This window comes from Zootermopsis nevadensis, unplaced genomic scaffold (assembly GCF_977971745.1).
Source record: "Zootermopsis nevadensis isolate Lab colony 2312 unplaced genomic scaffold, Znev_1.0 Znev_ptg000011l, whole genome shotgun sequence".
Lineage (NCBI taxonomy): Eukaryota > Metazoa > Arthropoda > Insecta > Blattodea > Termopsidae > Zootermopsis > Zootermopsis nevadensis.
The window spans coordinates 8,087,635-8,108,311 of record NW_028259143.1 but is presented as its reverse complement, the minus strand read 5'-3'; the positions used below and the strand labels follow the sequence as shown (position 1 = coordinate 8,108,311).

General features: G+C 36.5%; 2 protein-coding genes across 8 annotated transcripts in view; one reads left to right on the top strand and one right to left on the bottom strand.

Annotated features, from left to right (window-relative positions):
- Positions 1 to 574: 574 nt before the first annotated feature.
- LOC110834635 (uncharacterized) overlaps positions 575 to 20,677 on the top strand; it is a 42,369-nt gene continuing 22,266 nt past the window's right edge. For 2 of the 7 annotated variants that reach the window (XM_087347222.1, XM_087347216.1), the window contains exons 1-5: positions 16,318 to 16,840; positions 17,141 to 17,260; positions 17,377 to 17,519; positions 19,401 to 19,542; positions 20,108 to 20,176. In XM_087347222.1, the coding sequence (XP_087203348.1) occupies positions 17,212 to 17,260; positions 17,377 to 17,519; positions 19,401 to 19,542; positions 20,108 to 20,176 (403 nt within the window). In that variant the 5' untranslated portion in view covers positions 16,318 to 16,840; positions 17,141 to 17,211. Of the gene's footprint in view, positions 731 to 869; positions 980 to 16,292; positions 16,841 to 17,140; positions 17,261 to 17,376; positions 17,520 to 19,400; positions 19,543 to 20,107; positions 20,177 to 20,677 lie in introns of those variants that run through there. The other 5 variants (XM_087347219.1, XM_087347221.1, XM_087347220.1 and 2 more) reach the window with 5 other exon arrangements.
- On the bottom strand, positions 1,290 to 13,633 carry LOC110834340 (serine protease snk). The gene is made up of 7 exons (XM_022073442.2): positions 13,133 to 13,633; positions 7,892 to 8,434; positions 4,793 to 4,953; positions 4,226 to 4,329; positions 3,211 to 3,470; positions 2,519 to 2,685; positions 1,290 to 1,582 (listed from the first exon to the last, which is right to left on the bottom strand). The coding sequence occupies exons 1-7, from the start codon at positions 13,221 to 13,223 to the stop codon at positions 1,409 to 1,411; spliced, it is 1,500 nt and encodes a 499-aa protein (XP_021929134.1). The 5' UTR covers positions 13,224 to 13,633; the 3' UTR covers positions 1,290 to 1,408.

Below are 20,677 nucleotides of genomic sequence, written 5' to 3'. Positions count from 1 at the left end.
TTCGGGGCTTAAGTGTTACGCATATAAATCGGTCTTTCTTCAAAACGATACTTTCGCCTCTGCATTACCGACCGTCCCAAGTTTGTTCCAATTGTTACAATCTGCCATCCATATAAATGAACCATTACGTCTCTTGTTTACACAGAAACGATGTTTAGAGTTGGATGATGGTAGTTTCAATATGTACTCGTGTACGGTTAGGTTTGGAAACGTCTGATTATTGTTTTCTTATAGGTGACATTGGTAGGTTAAACCAGCGACGGAGCCCGCGAGGCGTCTTTATTTTCTGTTAATTAATTCCGCGAAAATGTTTAACAGAGAAGAAGTCTTTGCAGTAGACCGCTATTCGCCATTCATTTGTCTACCACTGTACTTCGGAATATTGGGACCGAAGATGTCACTAATATCAGTCACGGAAATACTTTTCAGCACCACCTTTGCTGCTGATGAGTTTAAAATCTATGGAGTGGTATTTCAAGCAGCATTTCAAACGGCAGTGCAATGGAGTGTGCTCGGTCGGACATCTACTTCAGACCTATTGTCGATAGATGCCAGGAGATTTCTCACTGTTTTCCTGACGTTGCCGTTCTGCCTCGTTTGTTTCCTTGGGTCAGAATCATTGTAGGATGCGTTCTGTCAAATATTACGAGGGCTTGCAAGTTAATTTGATGTTATTTGAGCGTGTGTTGAATTTATGTGTGTAACTTTTCCCTTGTGTGGAGGACGTAAAGTAAGAAATACTTTTATTGCACTGAACGCCGGTTTAGTTGGCCAGTAGTTTATGAATGAGGTGTAGAGTGTCTCCATAGAAACAATTACGATTGGTCTCTCAATGCGGATGTTTATTTCGGTACTTGGTTTTGTTTCAGGTAGGCGTGCTTGCAAGCTGATAGACCAGTGTGCATGGTGGACATAACTCATCAGGTGGTTGGGATGAACCAGACACATGGTAGTAGCCTCAGTTTTTGACTTGCTTGACGTGAGTAATAGCTGTCTCTGCTCTATTTATTCCATTTATGTACTAATGGATGTTACTTGGCCCTACATGTGTCTATGCATAATGCATGGACACAAAAATGATTCTAAGTAACTTCTTGGCCACAAAGAGATAACCACCCCAATTAAGTGTATTAAATACACTTAATTGACGGAGGCAGTATGAAATCTGAAACTTTGGTAAACATCTACCATACTACACGGCACAACAACCCAGAAGACAGAAATGTACAAATGAATATCGCAACAAAACAGCTTTACAGGTGGAATATCTGACATATAAATATCTCCAGTATCAGGTATACGTTTTAATATACAGCATCACAGTAAACAATATTCTGTAGTAAAATACATTTCAGTACAAAATAAAATGAATTACAGTCAAACAAGTAAAGTATGAAATCACACGTTCTTATTCTTCAGGCCATACAATATTTTCAATCCATGGCACATAAGAGGATACTCTGGTATATACCCCTGGGGCATTCTTTGCAGCACAGAATTTTCCAAATGAAGTAATACCAATTATATTGTAAACACATCGGTTATTGGGCCTTGTGATTTGAATAGGCCCACCAGAATCCCCCTGAAACAAAGTCATTTATCTTACAGTTCAAATATAATCTCAGTAAGGACTCAAGTACCATTTTCAAAACATCAGGTTATTGAACTATATACATTTACCTCCATTAATCTCTTAAAATGTATATGAAGATTCTCTCTGATTACTGGATTATAATGAACTGTCATGGTGATTAATTATACAGTTACAGAAATTGTTTCGTTTACTAGCTTCTTGAACATGGGTATATTTTGTTGTGAGTAGGATTCTTTCTCATTATTTCCAAGCAGTACTTTTGTCTAGGACAAGTATTTTGAATATCTCATATAAATGTGCAACAGCTTCATAACAGTTGTTACCATAATACCAATAAATACATTGTTATTTTGTGAAATAGTTGTACTTTACTACCAAGAAACCTCCACACACATTTTGTTGTATAGATATTTTACTGTATGCTGGAAGCATTACATAATTTGAACATGTTTGTATGAACTGTAGCAGAATATGTCACTGGGCTATGACTGTACTTCAAAGTTTTACTGTGTACTTTGAGTATCCTACAGTTGATTTTGATGCTATGCAAGTCATGGACCTGTACTTAGCTTGTGATACCTTTGCCCACCATTGATGTATAGATACTGTGACTTTTGGGTGTGCTTCACTTATTTCTTTATGTATTTATTTGTTCCTTGGACTATTTTAGTCACTATGTTATTCAGTGGATCTTGGTGACAGTATGCAGTTAATGGGGAAAATTCAAAAGAAAACAAGAATGCTCTGATAATTTTTTGTCATCTTCTACTACTGTTTATAAAGGCATAATAAAATAGGAGAACAAGGAATTTTTCTAAACTTTGTGTATCCAAAATGTGATTGCATCGTCTGTTCTGATTCTGCTGCAGATCTCTTTAATAAAAATTTGTTTTACCATTTAATGTAAGTAGTATGTCACCTGACCTGGCACGTGTCTTTACCGCCTTCCAGTTCACCAGCACACATCATGGATGGTACAATACCATTTCCCAGTTTTTTGGTAGTCTCATCCATCTTGTACAATTCATTGCACAACTTGTTGTCAATGATGCTAATTCCTACCTTGAGCAGAACATCACTTTTTTTTTCAGCTGTGAACATTGTCAAGATAGATAACACTTTACATCAGTCAGTATTAAAAAATACAGAGGCTTTGATTTCAAATGTTATCACCAGCTTCTATGTGTTAATTTTTACTCTGTTCATAAAGACAGCTTTTGTTATTATTTTAGCATGTAAGTAAGCCAGTGAGTAATGGGAGAGAGTGTACACAAGAATACCATGTCATTAGAGGCTGCTCCATGCCCACTTTTTAATTCCCTTTAATCAGTATTGCTAATGTGATAACCATGCAAGTTTCTCCGTCTTAACTGACACTCCCAAATTTCATCACCACTAATACCAAAGCATGTCATTGGACATGGTCCTAATCCATTTTGACAACTTATTTACCGAAATCTGGGTTAATAGTATCCTCACATCCTGTTTGGTGTTTCAAGTGACCACTTTTCAAAGTGCTCCCCATCCTTGTTTCTCCATATTAGCCACATGTTATGCTTATCACAACCTCCCCAATTTCACTATCCTATCAGTCATGAAGCAAATTATACTCTTACCAAAATCAATTTGTCCCCATCCTGTGGCGACTGTCTTATTAATGTCAAAGGTATCTCTTGTATAGAGACATGCCGGCCGAATGAATTCGTTAAATTCGACAGGACGATCTAACTTGAGGAGGGCAATGTCGTTATACTTGGCAGGTGGCTTGTAATCAGGATGACGAATAATATTCACCACTAAATAGTTTACTGGTTTTGCTCCTTCATTGGATAGTTTCAGATTCAGGTCACCCAGCCGTGCAATTGTAGGTGGATTGCTAGGAGAAGAATAATTACCAGAAGAATTAATTAAATGCCTGAACCTTGAAATATTTCCATATTTAAATTTATAATAGGTCTTGTTGCTTCATGTGTCGTCTAATTACATTTGTGGTAATTATCTTGGTTCATCAGTCTAGCACAAATTCATCTCTACCAAGCCTACTTAAATCTGAATATGGGGTTGTGGGAAAGAAGGCTCATACTTTATTGTAACACTGTGCTATCAGATGTCCAATTTTAATGTAGTTAGTTTAGCTAATTATTCTTTCCCTTTTCTCTATTATCATCCAGACACTAAAAATCTGAGCTCCTTATGTTTCATGTACTGCTTTTCAGTTATGAAACAATTTCAACCCCATTCAAGCAACAGAACACGCATCTGATTCTCTATTCCTTTATTAACATTTTTATATGTGATACTTGAAAGTTTGACCATGTTTTTCAACAGGAATCTTGTAGATGGGACACATGCCTTTGCAAGATAATTTATATAAACTATACAGAGACAAGATACCCTTGCTAGAAGCAACTTGGATAATTCCTATATTTAATTTAAGTGCTGAAGAATTTCAAACAGAAAATCATTCAGTATTTCAGCAAATTTAGGAAGCAAATTATGAAAATAATTTTACATTATGGGAGGTGAGTTAACAATCCCTTAGTCATGCAAGTTTATGTTCAAGATGATAAATTATTCTTTAACATTTTATGTGAACGCATCACATCATACCCCTGGTTGTATGATACTTACTTTCTGGGTGCACAATGTGCAGCTGTAAGTACAAAGTACTTGCTGATGAGAGAGCCACCACACTTCCAGTCAATGTTTCCATTTTCATAATAACCTAATGCAGCCTGTAATCATATTATAAATAAAGATAATTATTCATTACAGTTAAGTACAATGTATGACCTGGCTTTCTCAGGATTCAGGGGTTGAGCTCAATATTAACCTAGCACTGAAGAAATTCTAGATCTAAAGCCCAATACTGCATCTATGGATGTAGTTTTGCTAATATGAAAGATTTAAGAGGTTTGGGGTGCTTATTAATTAATCTGCCTTCTCTGGACTCTGGTAGAGTGTGGCCAGATTTGATGCTAAAAGTTTATTCAGAATAATTTTAAAGGTAAAGTTAAATTAAATGAGGACTGATGAAGTCCAGTCTTGACTTTAAATTATGTTTGAAAATTTGCCATTCACTGAATTATATTTTTAAAAAACATCTCATGTATGTCTCAAAATGTGTTGTTTCTTGCAGTATGTGTGTGCTTGAAACTCAAAAGTCAGACACTGAGAATTGTGTTAACGTCTCATTACCATATGAGGAAACTCTTTGAGCTTTGTTTCTTCACCGCCCACAATTAATTGCACACTGGTGAAGTCACACTTTGGTATCTCAACATGTATAGGCTCAGGGGCAGGCACTAGAGGCAGAGCTGCAATCGTAGACGTCACCGGCCTTGAATATTCATTACATTCTGAAACAGAATGGATACTAAATTTCAGTATGTATGAGAGTTTATGTGTAACTTAATTATTAATTCCATATCTACTAATTTAAAATACACTATTAGCCTTAGAATCATATTTAAATATCAAAAGTATGAAGTCAGTAAATCAGGCATTTAGAAAAGTAATTAGATATCCATAGTTGTACTGAAAGATTAATTTCACAGAACAAAAGTAATTTATGGGCTATATATCCATACTTCAACAAAGGTGTAAAATCTGTTACTACAATTTTAAAAAATACTACTATGATAGTACTATACTGTAACAGTAATATTCCTAATAAGGAGGATACATTTCTAGAAAATTGTACACACACAAAAGTAATTTCAGCAGGGAAAACCATAAAGATCTAAATGAGAAAAGTATTTTTTTCAGGAGAAAATGAGTTGAAAGAAATGTTATTGAAGTTAATGTGTTTAATACTGTAAATAATCACTCTTTCAAGATTAACATTGAGATTTAAACTATAACATGAAAAATTATCTGTATTAGGGTTGTATAATAAGCAATGCAGAATTTAAATCAAGAAGGATAATTAAAGGAGAATTTCACTTAGTTTAAAAGAATCAGTGAGCAAAAATAACAAGTATTACTGCATTATACAGTGCAACCCTTATGATGGTGAAGTCATTTTCCCTCACCTTTTCCACTAGAGATATATACTGAAAATCTTTCAGAATATTTGACCTTGAGTTTTGGTGAATTTAGACTCCTGAATGCAGAGCAGACATGCTAAATGTAAGTCAATGAAGTTGAATCATCAGAGCAAACAAAAATATTTGCCTGTTCCCTTTATACAATAAAGTTTGAATACAGTAAATGATGTCATGTCTCATTTCAAAATGACAACCTGTTCAATGTGGCATACTTTCAAGAAGATCCTTTTATACCTTAGGTATTACCATTTGATATATGATAAACTATGTTATATTATGCTTACAATCACAGTGCTTCATCCCAATTAAACACTAAGTTTAACAGCAGAAAATAATTTGTATTATCATTTTTATTTAATATTGCAGATAAAATTCTGTCAGTAAGTTACACCTTAATGATTCCTAAATGGTTTGTACAGAACAAAGTTGCTTTGTTTAGCTAGGACTATACCTGAATATGATTTTGTGATTTCCAAAATTTCGTTCATTACAGATTTAATCTTTAGTTTATTCAATATTTGTTCTGAGTCCATTACCACACAACACAGTTAACAGGAGAGCTAACATATTTTGGGTTCTTAATTTTCTGTTCTAAATGTATACCTTGAAAACATTGTAAGGCATACAGTCAGTTTAGTTCATTTAATTATGGGTTGAATACTGTTGTTGACAGAGGGGAAGCCTGATACCTTCCTTGGTTTGTTTGATAATTTTAATTTGTAGCTATTAGGGAGCAGTGATCCCAAGAGCTATGCTGGCGGTAGCATAGTTACTGGTAGGTAGGGCCTCCCTAGCCAGATTGGTCGAGGGGGAGAGGTCAGACTGAGACAGGTACCCTGGTCCTCCAGGTTGGGGGTTGGTCACAAGGCTAACAACCTTGCACCGTAAAAAGGAAGATGTTTCGAAACCTCAATCAAAGCCTGGACAGACGGACCTAACAGAGGACCGAATGGAAGAGGAGAATTGAGGAGGCCATAGAAGAAGAAGAAGAAGCTATGTTCACAGAATTCTGACAGACTTCAAATGAACAATAAAGCATAGACCAACTGGAACAAGAAACCAAGTATGAAGATTTCTGTCTTCTGGGTTGTTGCGCTGTGTAGTCTGGTCGATGTTAACCAACGTTTCAGAGGTCATACTGCCTCCGTCTTCAGGGCGATGAATATTCTTCATACTCACTGCTGTGAAAACTTCAAATCTTACAAGAAACCAAGTGATGACTATTGGTTAACTAAGGCCAGAATGGTCTAACAACTGTACTAATTCCTTGAACGTTTGTTGATTCTGAACTGAATTTTTAACAGCCACAGAATGACTAAAAAAATTTCACAAGTTGTAAGTAGTGCATATTTCTAAAAATAAGTCTCACATAAGTAGAAAGAAATGAGCCTCAAAGTATGTTCACAGAAACATTCTCAAATTATTCCTGGAAACTGAAGCAAACTAAAATGCTTGTATTTAACCTGCCTTGTTAACAGCATATTAATGAAATTATTTCAAAATACATAACTAATCGCTGATGTGTTCAGATGAAAGTATGGTGTAATTTGTGGGCCAGAAACAAAGTATACATAAAATAAAAATGCTTATAATCTTTAAGTATGTTTCGAGAAGGAAATAAGATTTTCAAAATTGGAAGAGGCTGATTAAACTATATCTGATGCACATTTAATTTACATTATGATCTGTAAAACTCAAACAATAAATACATCACATGAAACTAAGTATTTACTTTTAGCAATATGTGAAAAAAGAATATTTACATTTGGTATTCAAATGAAACACTAAACCAAAAATCATCATGACATTAACATTTTCTTTTAAGTTGCCATTGGCTCAACACATATTTGTAGAAGTAACTGTCAGGAAGTAATGCTTCTTACATATTGAGAATACTTCATGGTAGCCTTTGTGTTTTTTGGCACTGTTCCAGAATTTTAAGCATAACTTAGTGTGTGATTTTTAAGAGAAGACAGTGGCATTAACATTCATATTGTTGGGTTGGATTAAACATATCAAAGTAATAAACCATTGTAAGATTTGAGGTTTTCACAGCGGTGAGTATGAAGATTTCTGTCTTCTGGGTTGTTGCGCTGTGTAGTATGGTCGATGTTAACCAATGTTTCAGAGGTCATACTGCCTGACGCAACAACCCAGAAGACAGAAATCTTAAACCATTCTTATAAATAAAAGTTATATATTGTAAAGTATAGTTCCCATGAACTTTGTGTACTTGGATTAAACTTACTTATTTCACTCATCTTCTGAGTTGGTCTTCTGATATTAAGTGGGGAAGGCTGTGTAGTAGGCTTCAGTGTTTGTTTAGTTGGCGGTGGTGGTGGTGGCGGGGGCAGGGAAGCCGAAGTGAATGGCCTCTCTGCAATCCACCAGGGACTGTGTAAAGTTCCAGAGTTAGGTCTGCTTGGTTTGTGATTGTTGTTCCCATTATTATTGTTGCTGAATTGTGGCTTTTGTGGTGCAACAGGAGCTTCAACAAATGGCTTCTCTACTATCCACCAAGGTTCATGATCATCCTGCCTGGGATATCTAATAGGATAATTTTCGTATGTCACAGTGTCAAGAAAGTAGCGCTCATTTGTAAATTGTGAAGGTTTAGGCCTCTGTATGACATTCTGAATAGCCTCCCCACAGCAAACAATGGGCATGTCTGCTTTAATACTGCAGACGATGGGTCTATCCCCCTGAAGTGCTTTATGAACAGCTGTTACACATTGGGTCAACTGCTGACAAATACCAACATTGCCATTCTTTAGTAGACACAAATCTCCTTCTGAAACACACAAACAACAGAATTGAGTGCATAAACACAACTGTTCATTTTGTCGCATCCAGTACAAGCAAATGAAACAAAGTAGGACAATAATTATAGCTTAGATCAGTGGTCCCTAACGCGGTGCCAAGGCTTTTTTTTTGGTGCCCGCGTTATTACGGAAAGAGGTTACACTGAATAATGAAGGCCGTTCAACCATGAACATTATAAAATCAAAGCACAGATCTCGACTTAATGACGCCCATCTTGACGATTGTTTGCGAGCAGCAACGTCATCCTACACCAAATTTGAAAAACTGGCCGATGAAATGCAGTGCCAAACATCACACTAACTTCCCACTTGAGTAATAATAATTGTACTTATAAAACTACGTATTTTTGATTTGTGTAATATTTGGTGTCCATATCTGATTTGTCCAGAGAAAAGAAAATTTGGCTTCGTTAATTGGTTGGTGCCCGCCAAGATCTCAAACTCTCAAATGTGCCCGTAGGCACAAAAAGGTTGGGGACCACTGGCTTAGAATAATAGCACAAAATGAAAATTAATTTGTTTTTGTTGACTGTAAAGGGTTCTGAGGATGGTGTATTACAATCTGGATTACTGAGTTTTTGGACTTTGTCCATCATCTGGTATTGTAAAAAAAAATGGATGTTTTCTTCCTCCGGTGTAGGGAAAAGTGATACCTACTCAGCTGGGTCCATTTGAAAGAGCTAACTTCAGTCACTGCTAGATGAATTTGCTCTACACCCTCACATCCTGTTTCCTTAAAAACAATCTTAATATTATCTTCCGACATTTACATACGTCTCCCAAGTGATAATGTATTAATACGACGATGTTCTTCTGAGTTGTGTTACTGTGTGACCATGACATCACAACCCTGAAGAATAATACTGTAATTTTTACAATTGTAATTTAAATTTCACATGTCTTATCCTATATTTAAACATATTTAGCAGCATTTTACTCAGATCATCAGATCTGGCACTGAAAGCTTCCCTGTTACCCAGAAAAGGACGCAGGTGAAGAGAGACCCATTAAATGGTTGGGGTGGAATTTTTGTCCTTTTAACTGACCACTTATGGAATGCTATTATTCTTCTCTACCCTTACCCTACTCCACCTTCCTTTGTGAAAGGGTTTACAAGTTGATGGGAATAAAGTGCATCCCATTCTCAGTGACAAAAACTGACATTGAAGCTTTCAGCCTTTTACATTGCCCGGTTTTCGTCCATGGGCACATTAACTCAAGCTTGCTTCCGACTCCGACGTATTCTTAAGTCCCCGTTTGCTCTGTCTTTGTCAACACGGCTGCAACAAGGTGCCCATTAAACCGCGACGTGTTACTGCCTGTCTGCGAAGAATTAAAACATTTCCAGAAATAACTTCATGCAACGGCGGGAACACAGCCCATGCAGATCTCCGTGACCATATGGGGCACGAAAAAGAAAAACCTTGATCTAGTCAATTATTTTCCTGTCATCTTGTTTGATTCATTTACGATTTAACGACGTCGTATCTTAGATAATATAACGTCGACTGATTACATGATTAATGTATAATAAACTGGAAAAGATGGAAATGGTTGCGACCTGCTTCGAGATATTATCCCTGGATTTGCCTGGAATGGCTAATAAAAACTACGAAAACCGTAATATATCCGCTCTCCAGGCCAGGATTTGAACTGGGGATGTTTAACGACCATTACAGAACTTACTCCAAAATACAACTACTTCAGATTGTAAAAGCCTCGTTCGTTTCGTTTGCCATAGATGATGTACATTTCTACTACTTGGGACTATCGGAGATAATATCGTCAACATCTTCAGAACAACCACCTAACTGAAATGATCCAGAATATATATATATATATATATATATATATATATATATATATATATATATAATCTCTTCTAAAACGAAGATAATCCGAAAAACACTTAAAAATTCGACATCTAACTCTGGCGTAAGAGAACGAACTGAAAAGAATAATAATTGAATTTAATAACCGATTTGGTAACCCACGTGCTACTGATCTCGGGATACAACAGCAAGAAATGGAAAATGGAAAACAGGTATACTTTCCAATAAGCAGAGAAAGACAAAGGATCCATCCATGACTGAATGTCGCTTTATTGACGACGTATCGTCATGTTGTAGAGACTTCGCCTTTACTTGGTGGAGATTATCCTATTTGAAACTACGAAGAGTCAATTTATTTTAAGCTAAAGTGTTATTTATTTGTGTTTATGTTTAAATTAGCAACACTTAGTAGCCAAGGATAAAGAGTGCCGAACGGTGATTATTGAATAACGAATTTGAAAGGATGTGGAAGGAAGCGGCAGCGACCTGATTTAAGGTACTATACCGGAATGACTGAGGGAAACCGCGCTAAACCTCACTCAGTATATCCCGTCTCCTAACCGAGATTTTAATCTGAGACTTTCAGATTACGAAACAGCAGTGTTAATCACTAGGCTGCGATTTTCCCTAAAATGTTGAAATTCAGTTTGTTGCGAGGTACAATTATATTGAGTGTTCATGTGTAGTGAGTAACACTCCTCGTTTATATCCGGGAGGTCCTGGGTTCGTATATCGTCCTGGAAATTGGTTATCATGACGGAGGTTTTTATGAAATCCAAAAATTTGATCCCGCGAAATCTCTTCATTATACCCTATCAAGAATCAGGCCAACCAGTCCATACCTTTATATCCTATTCTTGTAAGGCCCGTTTTAATCAGGTCTAACGTTTCATCTGTACCTCATCTCCCAGGTGGTATAATTAATTACGTTTAAAAAGGAAGTTCACATTACAAGTTAAGTGTTGAATATTTTAAGCTCGCTGAAATTGAATTCATGACGACGACGACGAAATATACTTGAAAGAGAGGGAGACATATTACATTAACTAAAATAATGGAAATAACCTATACTGGACAAATTTTTGAAATATAAAATCAATTACATGACAGAATGGAAAGATACAGGCTTCCTAGTCTATTAAAAATTTCAAATTGCTTGGATTAAAAAGCGAAGATGACCTTTAAATAGAGTTTTTGGCTGTTCAAAGAAGATCAGGTTAACAAGTGACCTAAGTGCTAGATGATGAATATGCACGTAAATCTACGAGTCCACCTAATGTCCAGGTTCAGAACATAAACCTTTACTTCCCCATCCATCCTCATGTAGTGCCTAGGGACTTTACCTTCGAATATGACTGACTTCCGGGTTGTTGAACCTTGTAGTCTGATGATAGCGGCAGCAAGCACCTTTGAAACTTCGGTAAACGTCTACCAGATTGCAATTGGCAACAACCCGGAAGACAGCCATCTTCATACTCGCCGTCGAGAGAACCTCAAAGCAACTTTACCTTTCTGTACCCCAACATCAATCTAGTCTCGAAACGATATTCTTCATTGAGCGGCATTGTGGATTGTAGTTACGTAACTAGCCTAGTGTTGAAGAATTAGTGCACTGCATTTCGGACAGAAAGACATTCAGACAGTCGTCTCCCTGAAATGCATGTTACCGTCAGCAGAATTTTGCATCCGCTTCTTAGTCAACAGGTTTTTGTTCACGAATATTTTTGAACACGCTTATACTCATAAGGTTAATTAATGCGTGTCTCTCTATTCGTCACAGTGGCTGCATCATCACAATAAGTTTACAAGGAACGACACAAAAGAATAAGTAAATAAAAACAGTATAAACTAACGTTATGCACATAATACTGTAATGCATATTTTTATGATATTATTATATTTTACCCGGGTCTTTCTGGGAAACGCAATCAAGTGTTATTTGAACACAAAAAGCATTGATGTGAGCAAGTTGAGAATTTGGATTGTGTGTTTCTTGATTATGACGCTGAGTAATTTTAACTGGCCTGAGTATGGAAGTGGTAAGTTCTTCCGAAGCGACGGTGACCACCTACAAGACTGCTTTAAGATCCGGAATATAATTTAAGAGATTAATATAAATTGAAACTATGCTAATATTATTTAGTCTTTGCTCGCACTCATAATTCTAGAGTAATATTTATAATACTTTCATAAACAAATCGTGTTCTTACTAAAAATGCTCATATTATATTTATTAAGCAGGAATAGGATGGATAAGAATGCATAATGGCATAATAGGGTGTTCAGATCAATTAGGATCAGATAGGCGAACATGTAGCATGCATTAGATAATAAATGCGTAAAGAATATTTTGTCGGAAAACATGGAGTACAGAAGCCACTTGAGAGACCAAGGTGTAGGAAGGAATTGTATGAAAATGGAAAGGATATCCGTAAAGTGTAGAAGCTGTGGCCGGACTGTAAACATAAGAATACATATCACGTTCAATTTTCTGCAAATTTGAAGTTGTGATCCCAACATGACGAACCATCCAGGTGATATAGAAAGTGGCTTTTCAATCACCACAGCACATCCACTCATTTATGCTAGTTTCCCACCTTGTACGTCTTCTATTCCTGTTTTCCGACTAAATTTCGTATGCATTTCTCAGCTCTCCTTGTGTCAAATGACCTTCCATCACATACTCCTTGACCTGACCGACCGTCTTCATAATATTTGGTGAAGAGTACAAATTATGAACGTCCTTTTCCTGTGCACTCATTACTTCCGAATATTTCCTAGAACTGTATTAAACATATAAATAAATAAGTAAACACCATTAATTCAAATACGAACCCGTTTTCTGCGCAGCCACGATGTCTACCCGAGGGACAAGGAAGCACGTCACTATGATAATGAAGTTTCGGCGCATCGCATTAGGATTCATATTGAATGTTCAACTATGAACTTATTTAACTCGTTGGAGATACCAGACCGTCACACACCGGTTCTCACAGTACGAGTGAACCCATCTGTTGAACAGTAGTAGCACGAACGAAATTATATCCCTCAGCACAACCGAACACTGCCTAACCAGAGAATGACTGAAAGAGACTTGTACCTGAGGGCATCCTACATCACAACAAGGAAAATAATCACGTGATATTCTTGAAGCCTAGTTCACACTTGTAAGTTTGTACGTGGGTGCAAGATTTTGTGTGTTTCAGAATAGGATGCTGAGCAAAATATTTGGACTTAAGAAGGCTGAAATCGTAGGAGGATGGAGAATATTGTATGAAAATCTTATTACAATATGCGGCATGTAGTGTGTGTGTGTGTGTGGGGCAATAAAAAACACAAATTTGGTTGACAAACGAAAATGGACGAAAACACACGGCTATCCCCAGGTATGCGTGATTTTCCTAAGGCAACGTCTTTCTAAATTATTTTCTGTTCACCGTACATAACCAATTTTAAATAGAATCTGCAGTTGATACAGTATCGTTAAACGGAATACTAATCAACCAGTTGTTATAAAACTGTTATTAAATGACTTTCCTCGTGAGAAGCCAGTGGTAAAGAAACTGCCCGATTTTATGAAACTCGATAATTCACTGCCGTATTCTGTCCACCATTGGTTCCTATCTTAAGCCAGATCAGTTGAGTGCTCAACACAGACCGTCCCAAAGAAGCCGTGCGAGACCGAGGCCCTGTGTAACATTTCGAATAACGCTGTTTTTTGTGGCAAGTTGTTACTTCCTTCCCAAAACGTATGCTGGAGGAGCCCTCCGACTCTGTCGGTTGTTCGCGACTGCTTATTAAGTATAATCAGAGCTACCATGGACATCTTGAGGTTTGTTTCCTACAACCAAGCTTGAGGGCGCACTCCTGTGACGTGGGACGAACTCACTACGGCTGGCCTAGGGGAAGTTAAGCGACAGGAGGATGATATTACCTTGGTATAGAAGAAGACAAGGATTAAAGAATGACTTGCATTGGCATGACCTTCCAGTCAATTTCATGATTCAGCAAAGGCAAGCCTACATCACACATCGCGTTAAAGCTGTTTTATTATCTGAAATGCAAATTGGAGTTCGCACAGACCAACTAAACGCTCTGTTGTAAAATAGCTTTAATAAGGGAGGGCTATGACACGCCTTCTATCGTGACGTCTAACCTCCTCTTCTTCAGCTGGAACTTGATAAATGCATATAACGAAAGGTGAGTGGTCAGGAGGGGGGGGAAGCGACAATTTATCTACGTAGTCAGGGTAATTCCGATGTGTCGGCTGTTTCCCATTCGGTTTCCTCCATATGTTTTCTGGCGGATGCTGTTGGGCGACAATCTCTTGCATACACGCGATTAAGTCATCCGTGGTTATCCGTGATGTCCACAGACGCAGTTCGAGAGTGTGTTCGTTGTCACCCATACACATATAGATATTATTTATCTGATCAAACACATCAAAGTACATTCAGCGTTATTTGCAAAGAGAACATTAAACAGAAAAATGTGATTACTCTAGGGATGTTATGTGCAGCAAACAGAAAATTAAACGAGTTGGACGAAAATATGACTGTACTATAAAAATAACTTCTCATCAATTTATTAAAATAATTATGCCAACAATTATCTGTGCACGTACAAAACAATACTTAGCACAATATTAAGATAATTAAAAGCAGAATCAGTGTTTCCTTTGGGGTACACTTCTTAGTACTTTATAGGATTTAAGGTTATCATGGCGATGAGAAAGACGGTGGCTGTTTTCTGGGTTGTAGCGCCATGAGATCAGGTAGAAGTTTGCTAACGTTTCAGATATCCTTGCTGTCTCCGTCATCAAGGCCCTGAATCATTGGCAAACTTCTACCAGATTACACGACGCTATAACCGAGAAAACAGCCATCTTCTTTGTATTCGTTTACCAGAACTTTCATCCTCTCATTTCGTAATTATTTGTTTTCTAATTAGTGAGATTTACGGTCCTCACAGCGACGAGAATGAAGTCTTCTAGGATGTAACATCGTGTAAACTTATTTCTTTTGACAGACGTTTCAAAGAATCTTGCTGTCTCCATCACAAGGGTAAGCTCCTCTGAAAGTCGGAAAACGTTTTTGCCAGAATACATGGTACTACAACGCAGAAGGCAGCCACACTCAAACTATTCAATATTCTCCCCACAACTTTGTAAGTTCTCCCTATTGCCCGCCTATATGGCGGAACTGTGTTCCATATAGTCACGTAGATGGCAGCACTGGACAGGAATGTAAACAAACAAATTATAGGTGTACTTGGACGTGACTGTCTTTGTTTCATAATCTCTGAGTTGCTCATAAGAAGCTTTTTAATCCGTGTCAATAAACTTCCGGGTTCCATAAAAAGCGGGAAATTTATTGTCTGAACTTTTCAAAACTTCTGCTCCCGTAAAGTTAGTTGGTGAGCAATGATTAATACCAACATTGTGTAGGGTGGAAATAAATTATATTGTGCATTATGTTATATTTGATCATAATGATCAATTTAAAAATAATTATTAATGCTGTGAATGTTTATTTAAGTATGTACACTAAAATCCAGTTATGTCTAATGAAAATTTTATCATTTCCCAGTTGGTTAAAACACGTATTTGGGAGAAGTTGAAGGCAGTATGAGTTCTCGCGCTTTTGTGAAATGGTCGTTAAAATTATCCGATCTAAATTATAGTTTCAAGAGTTGGACATTTTTTCAGAAATTCTCCAAAAGGAGTGTAATTAAATTCGAATTATCCATTCTAGCGTACGGTGGAAGATAACGTTTACATAATATTATCTGCTAGTGAACGCGGTCTACTTATTCGCACCACTAACTGTGGAACATACCACAGAAATCCCTGCCTCCATCAAGAAAACCATTAGTTCTTACTCTGAGCCATTAACGTTGGTTGGAAACATTAAATTTTTTGACTTTACACTTATATCCATACCATAATCATAGATTAAGGTCCTAAAAACAACTTTTTTAAGTGAGTATGTTGGCAAACATGTTGAGATATCGTGATTTTGACGTCCGTTGATCCTATCCTGTTACCTATGATTACAACGTAGGCAATACGAGTTTGTTTGAGTGTTGGATCGAATATTAACCGTTCGCAATGTTGTAGAAGTAGCGTTGTTTAATTGATGTTTAAAATTAGTGCTTCGAAGGAGATTTCTGGTTCTTGCTTCTTTGGTTGTAAACAGTGATACTTAACGTATAATCGTGCGTAAAATATTAGGTTAAATTTTTGTTTAAGGACAGAATTTTGACTTTTCGGGCATCAGAGTATCCTACGTACCAGTCTAATATTATATAAGGTTTTATGTTTTAAATGCTTACTGCGTTAGGTCGAAACTCTTTCTTGTTGTATTTATGGTAAAGTGCGGCCGGGGCGTGACGCTGATCACTTACCCCATCTAATGCCGAGGTTGTGAATGAGTTGGAATTATACCACCCCCACCCCCAAGCTCCTACGTGTTGTATAGTGGGACAGCTTTACTTTTTTACTTTTATATTTATATATCACAATTTATAAAATGCGCTTGAGAAGTATGTGCCATCTCCCATTTTTAGCGATTTGTCACTTTTGAATTAAAATTGTTATAGGGTGGTCTTGTATGTTATGGATTCTTTTTGCCTGCATGCATATGTTTAATGTAGTTATTTGTTTTTTATGAAGGCATTGTAATTGACTTGGCTTCTGACTCTTTGAAATAAAATTGCCTTGGAATGTTATTGTGTCTAAAATTAGTTTTATCCCTGTAGGTATGTCAATGTGTTTGATTCAGTATAATGGAAGTTTGATGTTTTGTAACAGTGCATTATGAAATATGCTTGTTCTTTTTTTAGATGCATTGTTAGGGGAAAATGTCTGGTCTCATGATCAAAATTTGCGTACATCATATCAGTGAGGTAGAAACATGAAGATGAAAAGAAAAAGTTTGAGCTTCTCATTTCTGTCAAAATCTGGTAAGTGTATTGTTTTGCAGATATCTTATGATGAGTCCACTTTATACTGTGGAAACATCATGACTCCGTTTTGTACTGTGAAAACATACATTTTGGAATTTCTGTTTACAATGTAGGTTCAAGGAAATGGAGATCAAACAATCTTCAGTTGGCACGAGAAAATGCCAGATTAAGGAAAGATATACAGAGATGTAAACAACTTCTTATGGAGAATACTATACGATACAACATTTTAGAAGTATCATGGAGACGTCGTGGGGTAAGTAATTTCGGACTTAATAACTGGTTGCTCTTCTGCCTTTTTATATCATGGTTCATAAGTTTTTAAAATATGAGTCTCATGATGATAGAATATATATAGTCTAGAAAGTATTTTTTAATTCACATTTTGGAAACTTGTTATAAGTTTTCATAATCTGTGGATATAATAGTAGATCAAAAACTTTATATTTCATGTTTTGCTATTGTACAGAATGTCTGGCTTTTATGCTTTGCCTATAACACTGTCTTATCTTCTTTGTGTTCTAATTTTGTTTTGATTGTCTATACATGCTGTGCACATATATTTAGGCCATCCCACATCACCTAGGTTGGCCTGTAACCAAGCTGTTTGTACCTGTCTATTCTTATTCCTTTTGCCTTTTCCCTATCTATCATGGTAGAATTGTCAACTGCAGTCTCCTGTTTTCCTTTGTGAAGATGTTGATTGTCATCTTCTGGGGTGTGACACCTTGTTGCAGTTTATAAGTATTTTGGAAGGTGAGATATGTTCCTCTGATATGCTGGTGACCACAACTGACATATGAATTCAGCTCACAATTACTTTCTGATGCTATGCATTAGATATCATCACCCTCACAAGAAAAACTCATATCTGCAAGAAAGCTAACGGATGTTAAAGTGTTTTCAAATACTTCGTTTGGGATGTTTGCTATGAGATAGCATGGGAATCTCATTTTCTCAATTTTGATGAGTTATGAGGTTTCCTTTTGGGGGCAGCAATATACTATCTAGTTGTTGCACCTAGCTGGATGATTGGGAACTACTCCTCACAGTTGGGTGACCACTTTTCTTCAGGCACTCTGTCTAGGTCCTCTTGTATACTGGCTGTATCATTACAACTTTTATACAGTCAGGCTTGCTGTGGTTTTTCTTGTTTATGCCCACTTTGTAACATTTATTTGCTTCAATATCTGATTGCAATAGAATGTTCTAGTTATAATATCTTTTTTTATATTGTGGTTGAATTTTATATATTGTTTTTATCTGAAGCCATATTGAGATTCTAGTTTGTAACAGTTCAGCCTTATGTTGCATTGACAGTGTGAGAAAAATAATTCCTCTGCAATTTTAATTACATTTCCCAAATACTTCAAGGGGTATTCTTGCATTTGCTAACTGCAGGTGGTAGAACACTATTCAGTCTTAGGTATCTTCTAAGCAAGTTAATTCTCATAAATATTTTTATGACTGAAGTGAAAGTGGTTTCTTTTTGTCAGTTGAGGAGACCACTTGTTAATTGGTGTGACTTGTTGTAGGGTGTATATAACTTGTAAGGCTAAAACTTGTGACTGAAGAACTTCAGTGCATAGGTTAAAAAAATATGTCTATTCTTTGTATTCTGTTGTTGGAAACGAAAGTGTATGTTCTGTCACTCACAACAGATTTTTTATTTATTTAATAAGTTTAATATAGAGCTGCATGTTTTGATCATACAGGATCATCATCAGGCTCTATAGATATATCTGAAGCAGATTTTAACCTAAATGAGATCATATTTTTAGTTGAAATTCTGTAAAAGGTGTGTAACAAAACATTGTAATTTTTGTCGCATGTAGCTATACTTTAGTGTTAGTGTATGTAACATGTTTTAGGCAGTTTTGCCTAAAAGTATCATATGTACTGCATTTAATTACAAACTTCTTCAGATACGTCTGTAGAACCTGATGATCACCTTTTATGGTTAAAATGTGTAGCTCTGGAATAAACTTAATGCTAATAAATCAGTTTTTTGTAACAGAATACAAACTTTTCTTTTATATACATTTGTTCAAATATAGTTAGCCACACTGACAGACGGACCAACCTCAAACATACCTTCTTGTGCTGTGCTATTAACATAGGTTTTGTGTTGTTGTAGGAGACACTTTCCAAAATTGACGTAACATCTCGATTGATTGGAAATCAGGTTTTGAAGCTGGTGGATTCCTTAACTGAAATACGGTCTGCATGTCAGGTGGAACTGTCAATACCAGTTGGAGGAATAAAGGCTGACAATGCAGGTTAGATTCAATAATGAAATCATACACATAGAAGTGTCATTTTTAAATGTACATACGTTAAATTCAAAGATTGTGGGAAGTTACATCTGAAAATGTTCATGTTATTTCTCTTCTTTCATTATTTAACTGAAATTGGTGGAGTGGGACATTTCTTTTAATTGAGTAGGTAATTCTGCCAAATTATTTAATACTTTGGAATCTTTTCTTTTTTTCTGTTGTTAAAGTTTAGGTCTGCTTGAGATTCCAATTTATCTAGAGCAGGTTTATTGAACTGATTTAATAAGTGACACTGAAGTAATCTAATTCGCTGTTGTAATTTTGCCTATCCACATAACCAACTGTAGCCCATTACACAAAGAGCATACTCAGTTCACTGCATGGGACAATCCATAGAAGAACAAAAGGCTTTCTGGTTCATATTCCTTAGGAAATAATAGGAACTTTAGATATGGTCTGGAATATGTAGTGCTGCATTTGCTGTGCAAATTAAATGTTACATGTGTGTACACTTCTGCCTGAGTGTAAGAATATTAGTGTGTTACTTGAACTGTTTTCTTCATTTCAGACCGAATTTCTCGCTGTAGACATACTGTTCCAAATATAAAAATGGGAAGCTTTACCAGATCACATAATTGTAAGTCATATCATCCAGACTTTTTTCTCCCCCTCAGTACTTGTAAGCAAATACCTTAAAAACAAGGTGTAACTACTTCTGTCAACAGATTTTTCAATTCAACATTCACATTATTCTAACCTTTGACACTATAATCTGTCTTGTTGAAAAAGTGGCATTAAAGAAACTAAGAAATAATCATTAATACAGGGTGATCCAAAAGTCGCAAAACCCGAACCAAAAGTCACGCAGAAGAGCATGGAAAAGTAAATATTGGCAACACTGTACTGTTGGCCGGGTGTTGTGCAGGCAGTATGACCTTGAGACATCTGCTAGGTCTCACCATTTGAGTAACGGCATTCGAAAGTGTAAGATGAGTTTTTTACAAGCGGGGCGAGTATTTATTGTGGAACATTATTTTACGACGAATTCGTACACGGAATGCCAACAATCGTTTGTGCATAGTTTTCCAAAATCGCGCGTGCCGAATTGTTCGCCATTTTCGTGAAACAGGCAGCGTAA